Source organism: Ceratotherium simum, chromosome 20 (assembly GCF_057802395.1).
Source record: "Ceratotherium simum simum isolate JZ-2026a chromosome 20, ASM5780239v1, whole genome shotgun sequence".
In the NCBI taxonomy this organism is placed as follows: domain Eukaryota; kingdom Metazoa; phylum Chordata; class Mammalia; order Perissodactyla; family Rhinocerotidae; genus Ceratotherium; species Ceratotherium simum.
Genome location: NC_141919.1, coordinates 24,819,382 through 24,841,068, shown reverse-complemented (window position 1 = coordinate 24,841,068; position 21,687 = coordinate 24,819,382). Strand labels below are relative to the sequence as shown.

Here is a 21,687-nt window from a genome sequence, read left to right as displayed (position 1 = left end):
AAGAGAGTGTTACGTTGCTTAATTCATCTAGTATCTATGAATGTAAAATACATTGTTGCATATATTTATATTTTGGGGGATAATTTTTTTTTCCTTCAGTTGACAGAGAATGGGTAAATTCCTAGTACAGAATGTTATTATGGTTAGACTTCTTTATTGCCAACATTCTGATGTGCTGGGTAACCTTTTAGAAATTAGCCCAAGGTCATTTTTATTCATTGAACAGTTAATTTCAGAAATTGTTGATTATTCCTGCTAATTCCACCTTCTTCTGCCTCTTTTCAGTTCGCATTTTCACTATTTTCTTGTCTATTAAAATTCAAAAGTGGTGAAAAATATTTGTTCATTCTCTTTGGAAACATCTGAGAATTTATTTTGGGAAAGACAATGAAATGAAGAGAAAATTAATTTCCTATAGAGTTTATTTAATCGTTTCCTTCCTCTCCCCTAAGGGCTTGCATAGGGTAGGCAGTAAAATGTGATAGTTTGTAGATTTCACAAAGATGGATGGAGAATATAGTTACTGGGAATGTTAATGAAATGTCTACAGGATGCTAGTTTCCCCATCTCTTTTAGCAATGCTAACCTGAATAGTTCCTGCACTGAAGTATGGCAAATAAAATAGAAAATAAACTTATAATACATAACAATTTAGTAACTTTGAACAGAAATTAATGTTTAACATAAGAACAGTATCAAATAATATTTGAACAAATTTGAATCACAGTTAATTATTTTAGGAAAGAGAAAATAACATGCAACTTGCTTTTAAAGTTTCACCTTTGGTCTTTACATTAAAGAGCATTAAAAGAGATCACATCAGTTCACTCTAGAATGATAAGCATTCCTTGGTGGTTTCATCATTTTTTATAAAAACTAATACACTTACCCACATTTAGAAGATACTATAAATTTTACAAATATTTATTGGGCATTTTCTTTGCTAGGTGTGGGGCTTTATTTAGTTGAGTAATTATTAAATATTTGCAATGTGTATACACTCTGTTGGGTCTTTGGTAATCTACCAACAATGTAAAAAATGTTTCTGTTCTATGTGTGCACTTGGGCCAGAGGTAGGGGTGGGCTGGAATTCTGCCAGACTGATTCTGTATACACAGCTCTCTTCCTGCATCTGACTGGTTTTAATTTGAGGTAGAAAGGAACAATTCTGTGGCTTTCCAATCCACCTTTACTAATAATTGAGCCCCACTTTAAAAAAAAAAAGAAAGAAAATCAAATAACAAGCCCTCAACTGAAAACTAACTAAATAAAAGACTTTGAAGGATCTTAGCCTCTCATTGGTGAAATGAGACATTTATATACATAAGGTAGTTATTTTTCTTTCGTTTCTTCCTTCTTTCTTTTTCTGTCCTTTTTTACCCCTCTTTTTTACTTCCTCCACTATCATTATACCCTTGAAAGAATACTTTCTCAAACTACAAGCACGGTGTGTAATTCCATTTCTCATCACTAAATTGTTTCAAGGGCTCTTCAGCCCAGTTTCTAATGGTTGGTAGAAGAACCACACATACTGGATAAAAATGAAAATATATTACTTCCAAAACATGCTGTAATTCACTGTTTTCAGTATTTATTTGGTCTTTCATTTATTTTGTTAGTACCTTAACTTGGTAGATAGTGCAAAGAATTATGCCCTATTTTTCCATTGTACTGTAAAGTCTCAATGTGATCAAGGGACATATTTATATATTGTTGTCTCCTAGAGAAGTTAGCCAGCATCTATCCAGACTCATTTTTCAAGATTCTTGACTCTTCCTGAGTTTCATTTCTGCTTTAATTATAGAATCTCATGATTTGAAGGAACCCTTGGTGAACATTTATTCTGCATATTTATGGCTGAAACCAAGTGGATATAAAGATGCAATTTACACAGATGTAGAAGACAAGATTCTTATTTTTGAAGTATTTTATAATTGCACTAATTATTCAAGATGTATTGTGATTATCATATATTCCTATACTGTGGTTTGTATCTATATTTAAGTTTTGGATCCTCACAAAAATCTTTTATGATAGAGTAGATATTATTTTTATTTTACACACAAGGAAATTATTACTTAAAGAAATGAATTGACTCTCTTAATATACAAACAGCAGGTGTCAGCACAAGGACTTAAAATCAGTTCTTCTAATTCCAAATTAACTGATTTTGCCACCTCGCCATATTGGCCCCCATGAAGGAAGCCAATTGAGAACATAAGTTAGTACTAACCCGTGTGCTAATATTTGTATTAGTGAGTCATATAAGAGAACAAACGGAAAGGAATAGTCTTTCATGGGACAAAGTAAGTTACGGAGGGCTTTTTAGAGAAACTAAATTTTTAATCAGGCCTAGAAGGAAATAGTGGATTTGTATTGACTGATGAGAGAATTTATGGAGAGAAAACAGCATGAGCTATGAGAAGGTAGCAAGAATATACGAAATTTGAATGGTGATTATCAAGGAGCAGAGAGGCTGTGTTTGAAAATACCCATCAAGGTTTAGATGTTATTAATAAGAAGATTTTGTATTCTAGTCCGAGTTATTTTGTTTTCATCTAAAATGTGATAGAGAGGCACTTAAGAATTTAAACAGAGGAATTATATTATGAAAAAAGTGAATATTTTTTAAATACTAAAGATCTGTTTTCCACCATTTAATTTGTATATTTGTATTTTTTTTCATAGATGCCCTTTGTTGGATTGACGAAGTTTTCTTCTGTCTTTAGCTTACTGAGAGCTTGTTGTTTTGTTTTTTATTATGAATGGATTTGAATTTTGTCATATCCTTTTACAGCATTTATTGAAGTGATCATATGGTTTCTCTTCTTACTGTAAATATGGTGGATTCATTTATGGGTTTTTTAATATTAAATTGACATTGCATTCTTGGACTAAATCCCACCTGAAAATAAATACATCCCTAAATATGATGTATTATTCTAGAAATAGATTGCTAGATTAGATCTACTTATATTTTGTTCAAGATTTTTACGTTTTTGTTTATGAGAGAAGTTATTGTGTAGTCTTCTTTTCATGCAATATCATTTCTGGTTTTGCTCTCAGGGCAAGACTAGCCTCATAAACCCAGATGGGAGATGTTCCCTTATTCTCTATTTTCTAAAACATATGTGTTAGACTGGCATTTTTTTCTTCCTGCAGTGTTTGATAGAATTCACCATTGAAGCCATCTGGACCTAGAGTTTCGTCTGTGGGAATAAATTCAATTTCATATATATATAGATAGATTTTTTTTTTGCCAGTTTTGGTAATTTGTGTCTTTTAAGGACTTTCTCCATTTAATCTAAGTATTTGAATTTATTGGCATTAAGTGTCTTTATTATCCGTTTTTTGTCTTTAGGATATGTCCTGATGTTGTCCCTTTCATCCTTGGTATTCATAATTTGTGTCTTCTTTCTTTATCTCTTGATAAGTCTTCCTAATGTTTATCATTGATTTTTTTCTGTTTTTCAGATTTCTATCTCATTGATTTCTGCTCTTTATTATTTCCTTTTTCCTCCTTACTTTAGGTTTAACTTGTTCTTCATTTTCTAGCTTCTTAAAGTTGAAACTTTGGTTATTGCATTGGGGTTTTTTTCCTAGTAAAAATATTTACAACTATAAATTTCCCTCTTATGCATGGCTCTAACTGCACTCCGCGAATTTTGATAAATTGTATTTTCAGTATCATTCAGTTCAAAATATTTTCTAATATCCCTTGGATTTATATGAACCATAGATTATATTAAAGTATATTGTTCATTATATAAATATTTGGGGAGTTTTCAGATATCTTTTTGGTTTTTATTTTGGATTTAATTCTTTTTGGTCAGAGAACATGATCTGTATTGTTTTAATCCTTTTAAATTTGTTAGGGCTTGTTTTATTCCTTAATGTTTGAATTTTCATGCTGCATGTGCATTGGAAAGTATGTGTATTCTGCTGTTGTTACATGGATCATCATGTAAAAGTCATTTAGATCAAGTTGGTGGGTAATGTCTATATCCTTACTGATTTTCTATTTCATCTGTCAATTATCGAGAGAAGAACGCTGAAATCTACAGTTGTAACTGTGGATTTGCTTATTTTGTCTTTCGATTCTTAGAGTTTTTGCTTCATGTATTTTGAAACTCTGTTCTTAGATGCAAAGACATGTAGAATTTATTATTTCTTCTTGATAATTTTCTTGATGAAATTTCCCTCTTTATCTTTGGTAATATTCTTTATCTTGAAGTCTACTTTGATATTTTTATAACCACTCTATCTTTCTTATGATTGGTGTTTGCAAAGCCTGTCTTTTCACATCTTCTTCTTTTTAACCTCTCTCTCTATTTCTGATATTCTGACAATCAAGATTTAAATCTTGTACGTTGAATATAGTTATCAATAGATTGCATTTAATTCTAGCATCTGGTTATTTGTTTTTTGTCCCATTTCTTCTTTTATTGCCTCTATTTCTGCCACAATATATTGTGGATATATTGAGTGTTTTTTAGTATTACATTTTATCTCCACCGTTGGCTATACTATTTTTTTATTTCATGTTTGTTCTGTGATATTTAGTATATATCTTGACTCTGTTCAAGTAATATTATGCTACTTAGCATATAAGAATATTACAAAAGTGTATTTTCATTTCCCTCTCCCATCTTATGTGCTATTTTTGTCATACCTACATTTTACTTTTACGTATGTATTAAACCCCATTATACATTGTTGTTATTTTTGCTTTACATAGTCAATTATCTTTTATAGAAATTAAAAGATGAGAAAACAAAGGAAAAACCCTTTAATTTACCTACGAATTTACCACTTCTAGTGCTTCTCATTTCTTTGTATAGACCCCAATTTCCATCTGGTGTTATTTTTCTTCAGCCCAGAGAAGTTCCTTTGTCATTACCTTCACTGGAGGTCTGCTGGAGAAGAATTCTCTTTGCTTTTGTCTGAGAAAAGATTTCCCTTTCATTTTTGAAGGCTGTTTCACTGGTTATGGAATTCTAGGTTGACAATTTTTTTTCTCCCACTACTTTGAAGATGTTATTTGATTGTCTTGGGCTTGCATTATTTTTGACTGGCAGGTCTTTAATCATTCTAGTACTTGTTGCCTTGTGTATAATGTGTCTTTTTTCTGTCTGCTTAAAAATTTTTCTCCTTATTACTGGTTTCTAGCACTTTAATTATGATGCACCTTGGTGTGGTTTTCTATCCATACGTTGGTATATGTTCAGCTTCTTAGATCTATGTGTTTATGGTTTTAGTCAAATTTGAGACAGTCTCTACCACTTTTTCTTCAAGTATATTTTCTGTTCTTCTTCTTCTCCTTCTGGGCCTCCAATTACACTATTTTAGACTACTTGATATTGTCCCCATAGTTCACTGATTCTCTATTCCTCATTATTTCTTTTTTGTCTCTGTTCTTCAGATAATTTTTATTGCTAGGTTTTCAAATTGACTTGTCTTTTCTTTTGCATTATGTAATCTGCTCTTAATCCTATTAAGCAAATTTTTCATTTCCAATATTGTATTTTTCAACTCTATAAATTCTACTTAGTTTGTTTACCCTCTTTCTTTTTTTCTCATCATGTTTGTGTTTTCCTTTAAATCTTAAGTCTATTTAGAATAGTTGTTTTAAAGTCTCTGTCTGTCACTTCATATCCTCACTTCTAGATCTGTTTCTGTTGATTGATTTTTCTCCTGGTTATAGGTCACATTTTCTTCTTCACATGTCTAATATTTTTTTTGAATGCTGGATGTTATGATTCTTGTGGTTTTTGTATGTCTGGATTTTGCTATCTTCCTTTAAAAGTGTTAGATTTAGTTTTGTATAGGCAGTTAAGTTACTTGTGGATCAGCTTAATCTTTTGAAGCCTTGTTTTTTAGCTTTGTTAGGAGGCGCCAGAGTAGTCTTTGTTCTAGAATTAGTTTAGCCCTACTACTAAGGCGTTACTTTTCTGGGATTTCTACAGAATGCCCTAGATGTTCAATATGGTCATCACTGTGGCTGGTGAGAACTTGAGCATCTTTGCACCCTACACATGTGCAGCTTAGTATTCAGCATCAGACTTAAGGGATCTCTGTGAATATGTCTGGATCTACGTCTCTGCTTAACACCCTCTCTGATACTGCCCTCAAATTTCAGCTGCCTCAGCCTCTGCAGTTTCAACATCTGTCTCCTCACCTCAGTGAGACCACTGTGCTCTACTTGGTTTCTCCCTTCCTGCTCTGCAGTCTGAAAACTGCGTCTAGGTCAAAAGCCAGGATCATTGTGGGGTTCGCCTTGTTTGTTTCCTTCTTCTAAGGACCCAGTCTTATGATGCCTCTTGTCAAATGACTAAAAACATTGTTTTACATATTTTGTCCAGTTTTCTACTTGTTTAGTGTGGGGAAGACATTTCCCTGCATCGTATTTACTCCATCACAGCCAGAAGTGGAAGTCCTTCCATATATTGATTTTATAAATATTATTTAAATTTATATTTATTATAATATATATAATATATGAATTCGTTTTCATTTTAAAAATCCGAGAGTAATATAAATACACAGAATAAAAGATGCTAGTCACCTCACCTCTCCCATCTCATGTCAGTCAACAGAGTAACCATTTTTAGAAGTTTGGTATGCAATCTTCTATTCTCCTGTATATACTTTATACATTTGTATACACATGTACACATATATGCAGATGTATACATATTTTTAAACATAAATCACACTGTAAGTATTGTTCAGCAACATACTTTTTCACTTGATAATATGTCTTAGAGATCTTGCTATTAAAGTACATATCAATCTTACTTTATTATTTTAACATCAGCTATATATTCTACAGAATGGTTTTCCTATAATTTATTTAATCACTCTACTTTTCACAGTCATTAAGGTTTTCCCTTGTAACTTTTTACTCTTATAAACTGTATTTTTTACAATATTGTACAGCAACCCTGCAGATGGTGAATATTTCTGTAGAAGAAATTACAAACGTGTCAAATTGTATGCCTGTTTTTAAATTGCCTTCCCAAACAGTTTTTACATATTTATATTATTTCTAAATAATAAGACCCAGGGCCTTTTGAAGAAATGGTTAATTCTAGATCTAGGACAGGAAGTATGAAAGATAGGTCTGGAATATCTTATAACAGAAAGCAGGGGAGTTAAGAAAGATTACTGTGGTCATATCAAAAGATACAGGATCCAGTTTGAAGGGACTATCATTGGTCAAAGATGGAACAATTTTAGGACAAAAAAATACTGCTGTGATTGAAAAACATCAAATACGTTCAAAAGCCAAGAATCTTAAGGATACAAACCAAACCAAACTAAAAACCACATTGGCCACTTTGGGAGGGAGGTAGGGGATAAAATCATTATTTTGATTACTGGTAAATAAATGAATCATGAATTTATCCTACTCTTATCCTACTTTTCCCGTACAAACCTTATGTCAAAGTAACCAAATAATTAATGGAAGAATTTCTTTATGGAAGTCTATTAATAAGAAGGATTAACAGAATCAGGCTACCACAAGTTTGCAACCTTTATTAATTGAACTAATATCTCTAGAAAATGATCATCAATGACTAAAAACATGGATAGGAAGCATTACAATAAATGGATCCAGCTGACAACATTTGAACTCACTGATCAAACTTAATATTGCAGAAAGAGAACAACCAGTTGTGATATGACAACTGATAGTATGCAAAAGGAAGTACACAGCTTTTTAAAAATTGAACCTGTTCAAAGTTCTCGGTCTGTCACTTTACAGGACATACAGAGTAAGAGGGATTTAGTAAATAACTTTAGGGATGCTATCGGCCAAATCCAGAATTCTAGAAATTCTACAAGGTAAATGATCCAGTTTCTTGAATAAGTAATAGTCAAATAAAAAGGACTGGAAACTATTAGAGATTAAAAGAGAAAGATCGGCAATATCAACCAAATGTAACATGTAGACCTTGTTTGGATCCTGATTTGAACAAACCAGCTATAAGAAAACATTGGAATAATCAGAGAAATTTGAACAATCACTGGATTTTAGATAATATTAAGGAATTGTTAATGTTTTATATGTGATTAGTATTGCATTCATGTTAAAAATATTTCTTATCTCTTAGAAATGAAAAATATTTATCAGTGAAATGATAGAAGCTCTGCACTTGTTTTTAAATAATCCTGTGAGGGCTTAAAGGGGGAGGTCTGGTGACAATTACTTATCTTGGATGATGAGTACATGGGGTTTATTATAGTATTTTTTCTACATTTAAGTGTGTGAAATTTTCCATCATAAATTTTTTAAATTAAAAAATAAATTTAGCTTTAAAACACCAGGTGAAATGTGTGTATACATATATACCTACAGGAATGTTATAGAATTTATTCAGCGTAAATGCTACAGTTGATTTGGACCCAACATGCGCTTATCTTGAAATTAGCATGAATCTAATAGTTTTCATCATACGACATTCTTATGTTTATCAACACCCTAGAGAAATTTTTGAGGTAAATCTAAAGCTGTGTATTCATTCTGTGGTATCTGTCTCTCACCAAGGTCCTCATATTTGTTTTTCAGGTACAGCAGGTACAGACTGTGCAGCAGGTGCAGCATGTCTATCCAGCTCAGGTGCAGTATGTGGAAGGAAGTGATACTGTCTATACCAATGGAGCAATGTAAGTGCATGAGTGGGAGTCTTTGTAATTCCCCAACTCGGTTAGAGAAAAATAGTGTACTTTCTGACACATCCCACCATTCTCAAATTGTTTCCTTGTTTTCACAGTAATTTTTTACTAGAACAGAGTTATTGAAATTAAGTTGATGTTTAGAGCTTTGTCTGTATTTGTTAAGGACATGAGATCGTTTTTCTCTCATTTAACCCCAGTAGAATATTTTAAATTATTACTCTTGCTCTGCCCTTTAATCATTTTCAGTAGGTTGATAAAAACATATACCTCTTGGTGGTAGTTTCTATATTTTAATAATACCTTATAAAACCTATGCTTTTTGTTTTTTTAAATAAGGTGAATTTGTGTGTGTATATATTTGTCTGTAAACTAATATAAAACTAGTATATTAGGAGTCTCATTGTGGTGGTGGTTGTTGCATTTATTAAAGGATGTTCTTACCCCACATAAAAGTACCGGATACTTAATCTTATTTTCCTATCTGAACTTGTTCCCCCCGCAACTCATCTCCTTTGCATCAACAATAATATAAATTTGTAAATTAATTTCATCTGAGTTTTTCAGCCACTTTGGATTAAGATTCAGGATGTTATTATAAATAAAGGGACTAAGAACCATTACAGTTCACCAGGACTGTTTTCATTTACCACTTGGGTTTTTGTTTGCAATCTATTGGATCTCTGGATTTACCTGAAATGAATTCAGATTCTCTTAGTGACTTTTCTGCCCGTCTCCCTTCAATGTTGGTGTGCCCCAGGTTAATAGCCTCTGCTTTCTTTACTCTTACTGCACCTTCTGTTTCCGTGGGTGATTTCATAGATTCCCATGACATCGACCTGTAAGCTCCACAAGGACAGAAACTTCTATTTTTTTTTTTCCACTGCAATAAATCTAACACCAGAAGAATGCGTGGTACATAGAAAGAGTTCAGTTATGGTTACCTATTATTATTATAACTAGACAACTTAGAATCCTGGTTTAACCATATATTAGTTTTATAATCATGGTCACGGTACTTAACTGTTCTGAACTTTTTATTATTCTTTCCTGGGAACTAGGAGGATAATAATCTCACCCTTATTGGGCTGTTGTGAGGATTTGGCGAAGTATATTTAAAGCAACTAGCAGAGAGCCTGGTATATAGTAGATGATGCAAAACTGAAAGCTCTTCATTGACCCTGACTCTTTTGTCTTTTCTCATCGCTTTTGGACATTGAATCTCTCCAAATCACACTGCCTTAAAACCTTCATTACTTAAAAATAAAATTCAACTTTCTGCCTTGGCATTCTCTGCATTGCTACCTCTCTAGCTTCATCATCTTCCACCTGTTCTAGGCACACCCAACTTTGTGCCTGTTTCCCCAAATATTACCCTTTCTTGCCTCTGTATTTTTGGACATGTGGTTTGTTTTCTCTGCTGGAATATCATTATTCTCTGCCTTCTCTCTTTTCTTCCCAGCCCCCTACACCCAGTCTGGTGTGATCGTTATAGACTGACACATCACCCCCTCCTTTTTGACATGGATCCTGACCCTCCTCTGTAGTTAACTTATCCTTCCTCTCTGGGGTAAGGACAGAGTAAGGACAGCACTGTACCCTCACTTTCACTTCCAGCATGGTGCTATGTTTTATATTTTTTATATTAGGAAGAACTCTCCCTGAATGGGAACTGTTGTCATTTTGTTGCTTTATTTATATCTAAGTGATTGGCACATAATAAAGGGTCAATAAATTTCCATTACTCCAGTCAATCTATAACTCTACAAATTTTAGACATGCTGTGAGTATTTTTTACCTGTTTGTTGAGTAGGGCCAGGGCCTCCTGGAGCCTGCTTTTGAAATCTCTACCATAAATCCAAATTACTCTTGGCATTTATACCGAAGAAAAAAGATGCCTGCCGCTTGGACCTTTATGCTATCAGGGAAAATAAATGAATTTCTAGGCACTGTTTGAGGTCACTCAATCGTATTGTCATTTTATCCTTGTCTGTGGTGTATCTGTCACAAGAACCTCAGAGTAAAGTCATTATATACTGTACCTTTGTTCAGGCATGTACCGTCTCCTACCTAGTTTGTTCTCCTAGTTCAAAGGCATCCTAGGTAAAGCCTTACCACACCCCCACTAGAAGGCTGAGTTACCACTCTGCTGTATATTTCCATAGCGTTTCATCTTACATTTATTACAGCATTCTATCAGCTGAGAATCCAAGAAAATCTGACAAATAGAGGTTTAAACAAATTAGGGCTTTTATTTTTGTCAGGTAATGAGAAGTCCAGAGGTAGCATATTATGCAAATCACTAGCACTATATGGTGTAAATATATAATAAGCCTTACTGGAGAAAATCTTACAAGCTGGCGTGTAGCAGAGGGAGCATAGCTAGACTGGATGCACCATGGAAATTTTATATATATATATATGCACATATATATATAGATATATAAATATATGTACACAAAGTCCAAACATAGTGAAATACATGTGGAAATTCCTGATTCATTTAGCAATCACTTCAGTTGTCTCTTACATAGTTCAAAGGTGAATATTTCCAGGAATTATTTTTAATGCTTTTTTTTTTGAAAGAGAAAAACTTACATTTGAAATGTGATTATGCAATTTCTACAGCACTGGACTACCAGGAGTAAGTTTTTAAAGATTATTGTTCTATATAAATAAACTGTTTGAAATTCAAATACAAAAAACCCCTGAAATAAGACACATTGTCTTTTGGGCCATGATGAGGTGCACTGTTAGCAGTGCCGTTTGCTCAGGACCCGGCTGCAGCACTTCTGTGGGTGTGCCTCTCTCTGAGTTCTGTTGCTGTTGTTACACACACAGGCCTTTCTGTCTGCTGCTTAGGAAAGCCAGGCTTTCAAAGCATTGTTGAACACTGAGGATTCTGCTGTTAATGTGGATGTTCAATGAGTTGTATTTTAAATGTCAAAGGCGATTAAATAAAGATAATGTTTTCTTTAAAAAAAAAAAAAAAGCCTATTCTTCCACCTTTCCTCTTCTTGCTGTGTGGAACGAACACACACACACACACACACACGCATGCACAGGCTTCCCCAGAAACTCCCAGCTCCCTTTTGCTTTCATCTCATTGGCCATAACTATGTCACATAGTAATGGTGAGCTGCAGGGAAATCTGGGAATTCAAGTTTGTAGCTTTCATGTCGGTATAGTAGAAGGTGGCAAGGGAAAGAGGCAGTTGAAATGAGTGTTGAGGCGCCGGCCCCATGGCGTGGTGGTTAAGTGCGCGCGCTCCGCTACTGGTGGCCCGGGTTCGGATCCCGGGCGCTCACCAATGCACTGCTTGTCCGCCCATGCTGAGGCCGCGTCCCACATACAGCAACTTGAAGGATGTGCAACTATGACATACAACTATCTAGTGGGGCTTTGGGGAAAAAAAGGAGGAGGATTGGCAATAGATGTTAGCTCAGGGTCAGTCTTCCTCAGCAAAAAGAGGAGGATTGGCATGGATGTTAGCTCAGGGCTGATCTTTCTCACAGAAAAATAAATAGAAAAAAAAAATGCTTTGAAATGGGTGTTGAGAGAGTTAACTCTACAGTATCTATCACCGTCAATTATCATGGGTCCAAGGTATGGTGGAGAGATGACAAGTGTGTGACTTGGTGAAAGAAAAATAACCTGCTTCACTTTTTCCATCTATAAAAGGAAGATAGTTGGCTTCTCAAAAATGCTTTGTGTAGCATCTGAGAAATAGTAAACACTCGATAAACATTAGTTGTTGCTGTAAAATTATGTGCTATTAGTTCTTTTTTTACATTTTTCTCCTGTATTTCTCATTCTAAATTCTGCATATTGCCTTGTGCATTTTTAAACTCCCCCACCACTGACCTTAGGGTCTTCCACATAATAGGTATATGTGTGATCAATAAATTAATTCGTTCACAAAACCTTAGAAAAACAGTATCTCTAAAGTTGACTCTCTAAAATTATAGGGCCCATTTAAGTGCAGAAATGATTAAAAGTAAACGTCTAGTGCCAGCATATATTTTCTATGGCCCACTAGCTCAGTTGGTTAGATCATGACTAATGAGGTCTAGGTCATGAGTTCATTTTCCACAAAGTCCAGTTAGCTTTGATCTGGTCTGTGTGGACCCAGATTGTATCCTCAACTCCAGCCAATCATGTCACAGATGTGCACCCTTGGTCAAGAGAAAGAAGATGCATTTTTAAAAACCTTTCATTACTATCAAATGTAAGTTGGACTAAAGATTCTATAGCATCATTTTCATGTTTACTGAAGAAACACTGTGTTGCCATGAATTATACTCAAAATTTTAGTAACTAGAGCACTGTGAATATTTTTCTCAAATATAACAAAAAAATTTGTTTTTAGCATAAGCCATTCCAATCTTTCTGTAATTTTGTAGTGCTGACATTTGACTATATACAATTTTTGTCTCTAATGTTCACTTTATATTTCCTCTCTTTATTTGCTACACTTCCATGTGTGTTAGAAAAGAGTATTCCATATTCTTCTGTTCCTTTGTACTGAATTAATAGCCAGCCAGTGTTTGATCCCTGGCTTGGATCGCAGTCAGATTCCCACTTCTGTGTAATAATAAATGCTTTTTGCTAATGATATTCCCAGAAGATAAAGACCAGAAGATAGCTGGTCTTTATCATGAACTTTCAAGCACCTAATACATGGCCCTACAACCTGTGCATCCTTAGTAAGTACTAAGCATGCTCCTGTCACCAGCATCCCCATGCCGTGTAGCCGTAAAGCGTGGGGTCTCACTCAAGAGGTGATGATAGCCCTCACCGAGATGTGTCATCACTTATGAAAATGTGTAATCATTATAATTTGATGATACTAAAGTGTTTACCTGATTCCCGCTGTGAGTATGAACAATTACTGCCAGCATAACAGGCTTAACGGTGTGAGTCAGTGAGTGAGTATTTCAATTGAACAATTCAGAGTGCTTTATGGTGGTGGGTGTTGGAGTAGAATAGCTTTTTACTCAAGGGAGAAGGCAACTTAATTCACTTTTGCTCCTGTTTATTTTATCATTGCTCCTCTTGTCACCCAGGCTACACCATCTGTACATTTGCTTGCAATAGTTTTCCCAAGAAGATGTTTTCGAAGGCTAGATCATATTCTCATCCATTTCTACAGTCTTACAATTTATGATCTCTAATTATTTAGAATACTGTAATTAAACCAGCTGGGAAACATTGCATACCACATAGAGTCCAATTCAATTGAAATTTCTTGATGTAGCTAAGAAATCAATTTTTTTAATAAAATGATTTTTTATTTTCCCCCATTACTTTTTTAACTCATACTTCCCCCATTTATTCCTCCGTCATGTTAGTCAAAATGGAAATGAAGACATAATACTATAACATGGCCAAATTAAGAAAGCTTAAAAAATTTTTTTTATTTCAAAGTATTTTCTTATATCAACCACTCTTTGAAGCTTATCCACTGTTTAGTGATGATCAAGGTTGTAAAATGCCCAAGTGTTCATTGTATGGTTATGTTGTAATAAGACTTGACCAATAGAAAGCCTTCTCATAATCTTTCTATTTAGATTATAGATTTCTCATCAACCCCAATACAGAATTTATCAAACCATGTTTCACAAAATGTTAGTTCCGTAAAAGAGTTCTGTGGTTACACAAGGAGGGCAACACTGCGTGAAGGCCCTTCTTTTGAGGACTTCAAATTTCTATTATTAGTCCTTTAAAGACTCCGAGTAGTCCTATAGAAAAGAAACACAGTGTTTTAAAACCTGAACTGCGGAACTGTTTTATCTGAATAATATCTAATAACATCACATGGTATACTTTGGGAGGTGGTACATATTAATATATTGACATTGAATAGATTTATTCAAAATCCATAAGCATGTGTACAGGACTCACATTTTTAAAAGTCATTTCTTGGAAGTCATATAGTGAGTGCATTTTCTGAAGCCATCCAATTATTTTTTCCAAACACTTTTAAAATGATTAATAAGCAACCTTAAAAGGGATGCTCTTCAAGTTCCTATTTCGTCTTTTAGTGTAATAGTGATAGGATTTGCAGGTAAAATTATGCTTTCTTATTATTACAATGCTCTCTGCCTAGAAGAAATGGTTATACAGAATTTCTGTAATTGAGATGGAAAGGATGCTTCATTTATGCTTCTACTGATATACACATTCAAATTGGTGTAGGATCTGGTTTGTGAATCCACTTGTCATTTGGATTTCAGAAAGTATATGGCTGGTTACTTAGGATGCTCTTGGAGAGAGAACTGCCCTTTTGTGGAAAAGAGCACGGAGGTCTCTCTACAATTGGAGAAGGGCCTATTTCATTAATCACATAACAATTCCCGTCTCTCCAAAAATGGAAGACTTTCAAATACGGCTTCTCAGAATGTCACAATTTAGAAGGTTGTGGAGATCATTTATTCCAATCCTTCCATTTTACAGATGAGTAAACCGAGGCCCAGAGAGGTGCAATAATTGGCCTGGCTAGTTAGTGTCTAGAGTTCATGTTTTCTGACCCTCAAGGCGTGGTCCTTTCCAGTGATTTGCAGGTGGTGATATTTTGATCTTGAGTGATTTGAGGGGTTAGGAGGAAAGAGTTGGCCAGTTACAAAAAAATTTTTTTAGTAAATTTTATACATTATGCTATTGTATCATTGTGTATCTTATTATAGATAGATAACAATTAAACTTGGGATTTTTTTTTTTTATGGCTGATGACTCTTTAAGACGAAGTATTTAAGACTTACTCCCAGGGAATGCTCCAAGGCTCTAGACTGCTTTCAGGTCAGCAGTGTGCCTGACTTTGGGTATGGGGCACACCACCTGTCTGCCTGGACTTAGTACCGTGTTTGGCCTCACCAACGTACGTACATGCTTTAGCTGCTTTTGAAAGTCCCCCTGGACAGTATATCCATCTCTAACAAGTGTCACATTTCTCTATTCCTCTTCATAGTAAAACTGCAGGATTGACCACATGTTCTTCAGCCTCTTCTAAGCTGGCTTTCCTCTCCACATTAAAATGTGCTTATGAGGGTCATCGGTGACCTCCAGTTGTTAAATCTAGTAGAGCTTCTTCTAGATTAAATTTTCTTAATCTCTAAGACTCAACTGGCCATCTCCTCTGTCCTTGAATCAATATCTTCTTTTGGCTTTTCTGACTGTATTCTGTTTTCTTCCTATCTTCTTGGATCCTCCTCAATCTTATTATTGGCCAAATAATTTTTCTACGGCCTAAGCTCTGTATACATTTCCCTACTGTTCTCTAATAGAGACCACATTTCTTCCACAACACTTATGACTGTCATTCTCGTAACTATCTATTTTTAACTTATCTGACATGTCTTTCCCCCACTAGAATGTAAGTTTCATGTGGGTGGGTACCTTGTTTCCTCCCCATTCTCTCTCTAATACCTAGAACAGTGGTTCACAATAGGTGCTCTATCTATATTTGTTGAATGAATTCAATAAAGAATAACATTTAATGACAGGTGAGACAGGGGCAGACTACTTGGTAGTTTTAAATACACAGGGAAAAATGAATGGACTGAACTGAGATGTTGCTAACATAGTATTAACACTCCCTTTTATTTTTCAGTTTCTTATTTTTCAGTACATAATTTTTTTGGGCTTAAGCATATGGTTGTTCAGTTTTGTTTTTTTGGTTTTTTTTTTAGTATACAATATAGTATTATTAACTATAGTCACTATACTGTACATTAAATCCCTAGAACTTACTCATCTGATAACTGAAAGTTTGTACTCTTTGAACAACATCTCTCCATTTCTCCCATTCCCCAGCCCCTGGCAACCACCATTCTACTCTCTGTTTCTATGAGTTTGATTTTTTATATACCTCATTTAAGTGAGATCATGCGATACTTGTCTTTCTACGTCTGACTTGTTTCACTTAGCATAATGCCCTCAAGGTTCATCCATGTTGTTGCAAATGGCTGAATAAAGTTCCATTGTATATATATATGCCACATTTTCTTTATCCATTCATCTCTTGATGGGCACTTAGGTTGTTTCCATGTCTTGGCTATTGTGAATAATGCTGCAATGAACATGGGAGTGCACATATCTCTTTGAGATACTGATTTTATTTCCTTTATTTACCCAGAAGTGGTATATATATATACCACATATATGGTAGTTCTAAGACTGATACATAGACCAATGGAACAGAATAGAGAGCTCAGAAATAAACTCATACATGTGTAGTCAACTAATCTTTGACAGGGGCACCAAAAATACACAATGGGAAAAGGATAGTCTCCTCAATAAATGGTACTGGGAAAACTGTATATCCACATGCAAAAGAATAAAATTGGACCTCTATCTTATACCACTCACAAAAATTAACTTGAAATAGATTCAAGACTTAAATCTAAGACTTGAAACTATAAAACTCCTAGAAGAAAACATAGGGAGTATGCTCCTTGATATCAGTTTTGGCAGTGATTTTTTGAATATGATACCAAAAGCACAGACAACAGAAGCAAAAATAAACAAGTGGGACTATATCAAACTAAAAAGCTTATGTACCGCAAAGGAAACCATCAACAAAATGACAGCAACCTACTGAATGGGAGAAAATATTTGCATACCATATATCTGATGAGGTTAATATCCAAAATATATAAGGAACTCACACAACTCAATTGCAAAAAAGCAAATAATTTCATTAAAAAAATGGGCAAAAGACCTGAATAGACATTTTTCTGAAGAAGACATACAAATGGCCCACAGGTACATGAAAAGGTGTTCAAGGGGCCGGCCAGGTGGCACAGGGGTTAAGTGCATGCTCTGCTTTGGCGGCCCAGGGTTCGAAGGTTTGGATCCCGGATGCGCACCACGTGTCAGGCAGGCCATGCTGTGGTGGTGTCCCAGATAAAGTGGAGGAGGATGGGCCCGGATGTTAGCCCAGGGCCAATCTTCCTCAGCAAATAAGGGAAGGATTGTTAGCTCAGGGCTGATCTTCCTCACACGCACACACAAAAATACTGTTCAACATCACTAGTGATCAGGGAAATACAAATTAAAACCACAATGAGATATCACCCCACACCTGTTAGGATGGTTATTACCAAGAAGTGTTGGTAAGGATGTGGGAAAAAAGGACCCCTTGTGCACTGTTGGTGGAAATGTAAATTGGTACAGCCATTATGGAAAACAGTATGGAGGTACCTCAAAAAATTAAAAATAGAACTACCATATGATCCAGCTCAGTTTTTCTTATTTGTAAATTAGATCAGTGACTCTGGATGAAAGTCTTTTATGATCCATTTCTGCCAGGTTGATTTAAGTTCATAAGTTCCTGACTTCTGTCGTCAGCGCAAATGACCTGTATATGTACGTATTATGTGCAACTTTTTGGTGTGCTTCAAAAACTATTTTAGCAAAGGGAATATTGGTAATGTGCTCATGGATGGAATAAAACTCCGTTATAACAGTAGACTTTGACTTTTTAAAAAACTCAGACTAAAACAACTAATAGTTGTGAAACAGCACTTTTTTTCCTTCATACCTCTGAAAGTTGGGCTTCACGTTTTTAGTATCCTCCAGTACAGTGGTTTTCAAAGTGTGTTCAGATTAGCAGCATTGACATCACCTGAGAACTTGTTAGAAATGCTTGCTTTTTTTCTTTCTTTTTTTTTTTTTTTTGCTGAGGAAGATTAGCCCTGAGCAAACATCTGTGCCAGTCTTCCTCCACTTTATAATGTGGGTCACAGCGTGGCTCACGATCCACACCTGAGGTCCAAACCCCGGGCCACAGAAGCAGAGCGTGCTGAACTTAACCACTACACCATGGGGCCGGACCCTAGAAATGCCTGCCTTTGGTCTCCAGCCCAGTTTTACTGAATTAGGAACTTTAGGGGTGAGGTCCAGCAATCCGTGTTTTAACAAGCCCTCCAGGTAATTCTGATGCACGCTGAAGTGTGAGAACTACATATCTTTTTTATAGAAATAAAAATTCAAATACAAAGTATAAATGTCCAGATATCTTTATAGTAATGATAGATATGGGATGATGTAAATTTAAAGTTATGATTCCAATATTTTGTACGTTATCAACATATATAGTAATGAAAATAACTACATATGAATGAGAAAGCTCAGTTAGTTATTGCAAGAATTATTATTGACTTTTAACATTCACTCTTGCATTTCCTCCCTGGTTGTTGTGTCAACAGCTCAATAAATGCTTTTATATTTTAGTTATTGTTATAACAGTTGACATTAGCGGAAATAAGTATGTCTTCTGAATTTAAATCAAGGCAAGTGTTTTATTAGTGTTATTAAGTACTATTTGTTACTTTGTATTTAATCTGCTGTTTTTTATTCTTAGGTAATAAGAGGTTAAATGTCAGGTCACTTGAAATCCTTTCTGAATTACTGCTTTCCCTTTGGTGTTTTTCACAAAATGGACATGTCACCTCTCTGGTATACCTTCCGCCTTCAGTCTGACTTGGAGCATCCGAGAGAAGATCTATTTTGAAACTCAAATAAGTAGTGCCTGCTGGCCAGCCAGAGAGTATATACCACGTGAATGCAATTTATTGAAGATTCCAAATTATGTAGCTACTTCTATGCAGGGTTTTGGTGACTCACATAAAAGTTTCATCATGGGGAACTGTTTAAGACAGAGTTCTTGGTTTTAAGCAGCAGAAACCAACTGGCTTATTTAAGCAAAACAAAGAGTTTATTGAAAGATATTTGTGACTCAGACAATTTCCAGTAAGTCTGGAAATCAGGCTGAAAATGTCAGGTATAAGCAACGTTAGGCAGCAGCCAGACCATAGACACAGTCATGCCACAGAAGTAGTCCAGTAAGGACACCACACCACTGCAGCCATCCCAGACACTGTCCACCGTTGCTGCCACTGGATTCTGATCACGGCTGTAAAAGAGGGGTGACGATTCCTAACCTGTGTAATTCACTCTATGTAGATTAAGTGAGATGAGATAGCCCCCACCTCTAAAAACAGTTCCACCCAGTTCCCAAATTCTCCTAGTTCCCTCTTGTGCTCTCAGACTTTTCGAAAACATTTAGAAAGTTGTTCATTGTGGCTGCCTTTAGTTACTTATTTCCTCAGTCTAGTCCAATGAGACACATATTGCTATCACTACACAGAAGCACCTTCCAGTAACATCACCTCCTGTCATTATATCTAATGAACGTGTTCCAGAATCATCTCACATGACCCATCTGCAGTATTGCACCCTGTTTGCCACTCCCTTTTCTCATAGTTTCCCGTCAACTCTCTGGCCTCAGGCCTCTGTTCAGGTTGTTTCTCTACTAGAACATTCCCCTACCTCCCCCTGCCAGGGCCTCCTTACTCCTATCCAAACTTAAAACAAAATCCAAACTTCTTGCCATAGACCATAACAGTGCTTTCAAACTTTTTAAACTTCTGTCCACAGTGAGAAAGTTAGATGTCCACTTTATACACAGGTAAATACACACGTGCACGTACGAGTATGCATACACACACACACCATATATGTATACGATAGGAACAAAAATTTCTCACAATAATTCTTATCTTTACTAGGTGTAATATGCTCTGATATTGTCTAGTCTAGTTTCTTCCTTTTTTTAGTGCTGTTGTGGCCCATTAAAATTGTGGATCGTGACCCACCGTTCTAAAGAAATGGTTTATACTATTTGCATGTTTGCGTTTTACCTACTTTTTTAACCCATTTCTTTCTAGTATCCTTCTCATTCCTCGTATTCAGCCATTCTAGACTTCTGATTTCTTCCTGAATACCAGGATCTTTCCTGGGTTGTGGTTTTTGCACATGATATAGTCTCTTCCTGAAATATTTTTCTTCCTGTTTTCCATAGGGCTGAATCCTTTTTGTCTTTTAGTTTCAACCTAAGTATCTCTTCTTCAGGGGTGACCTTCCTTGACTACGCTATCTAATATGCCTCTTCCCATTTATTATTACTTTAATGTTCTATTTTTCTTTGGTAGACCTAAGGAAATGTCTAATTATCTTATTTCATTTCTTATTTTGACCTCCTACTCCTTATGTAACTTTTATGACAGTAGAGGTCATGTCTGTTTTGTTCTTTTGATTCTAGGTGCGAGAATAGATGCTCAGTAAATATTTGTTAAAAGAATATGTACAGAGTAGACTGAAAACAATAAAACATTATACCAATGTGTAAGGTATTGTAATGATCAATGTTACTATATTCTATCTTCATAATAAATTTTATGGTGTAAAATTTGCAAGATATTTCCTTAATTTACCATTTTCATACCATTGTTTGATTTCATAGATGACTGGCTTATTGGCGGGAGGATAGTCAAAACCTAGGTAAAATGAGGAACACATAATTTGGGGATATTATATATCTGGACTTGTGGATCAGACACCTGAAGCTAACGAAAACAGAAAATTGGTTATAGCTAAGGTAGATTGACATAATCATCCTAGTGAATAAGCAAGCAGGGAATATTCAGGGTCACGCTTAGCCAGAGGATATGCTGAGACATGATGGGATGCAGACAGCACTAATTTACTGAATTCAATGGATCAGAGTCCTGACATTTACATAGAACCTTATCATACAGGCTATGAAGAAGCTTCTGTCAGCAAGTATGCACATATCTATGTGTTTACATTCATTACTGGATACATATGCAGAACAATGGGAAGACTTCTCTTCTGCTATAGAAGTGATGTGACACGTTATTTTCGTAACAGTCTCTGGCAGTCAATAAAGAACAAACAAAAGGAACACAGCAGCATCTTTCAAATGTGCACAGAATTGCTTGAGAATTTAGCTGTTTCGGGAATGTACAGTCCAGAAATAGTTAGCTGCTTTCTATCTGATGTGTCAAACACTGAGTAATTTTCTCGAACATATGTTTTGGAAATTTCTGAGGACAATAGTGTGCAAGCAATAACTCGTATTGTATTCATTATACAATATGAAAGACAAGCTGATCTGAGATATCAGAATTAAAGAGTCATTATTTC

At 35.2% G+C, this 21,687-nt stretch overlaps 1 protein-coding gene across 4 annotated transcripts in view; it reads left to right on the top strand.

The window, feature by feature from the left end:
* RFX3 (regulatory factor X3) overlaps positions 1-21,687 on the top strand; it is a 272,176-nt gene that overhangs the window by 144,785 nt on the left and 105,704 nt on the right. For all 4 annotated transcript variants that reach the window (XM_087444544.1, XM_004440659.3, XM_087444541.1 and 1 more), the window contains exon 3: positions 8,573-8,670. In XM_087444544.1, coding sequence (XP_087300670.1) covers positions 8,573-8,670 — 98 coding nt within the window. The remainder of the gene's footprint in view (positions 1-8,572; positions 8,671-21,687) is intronic.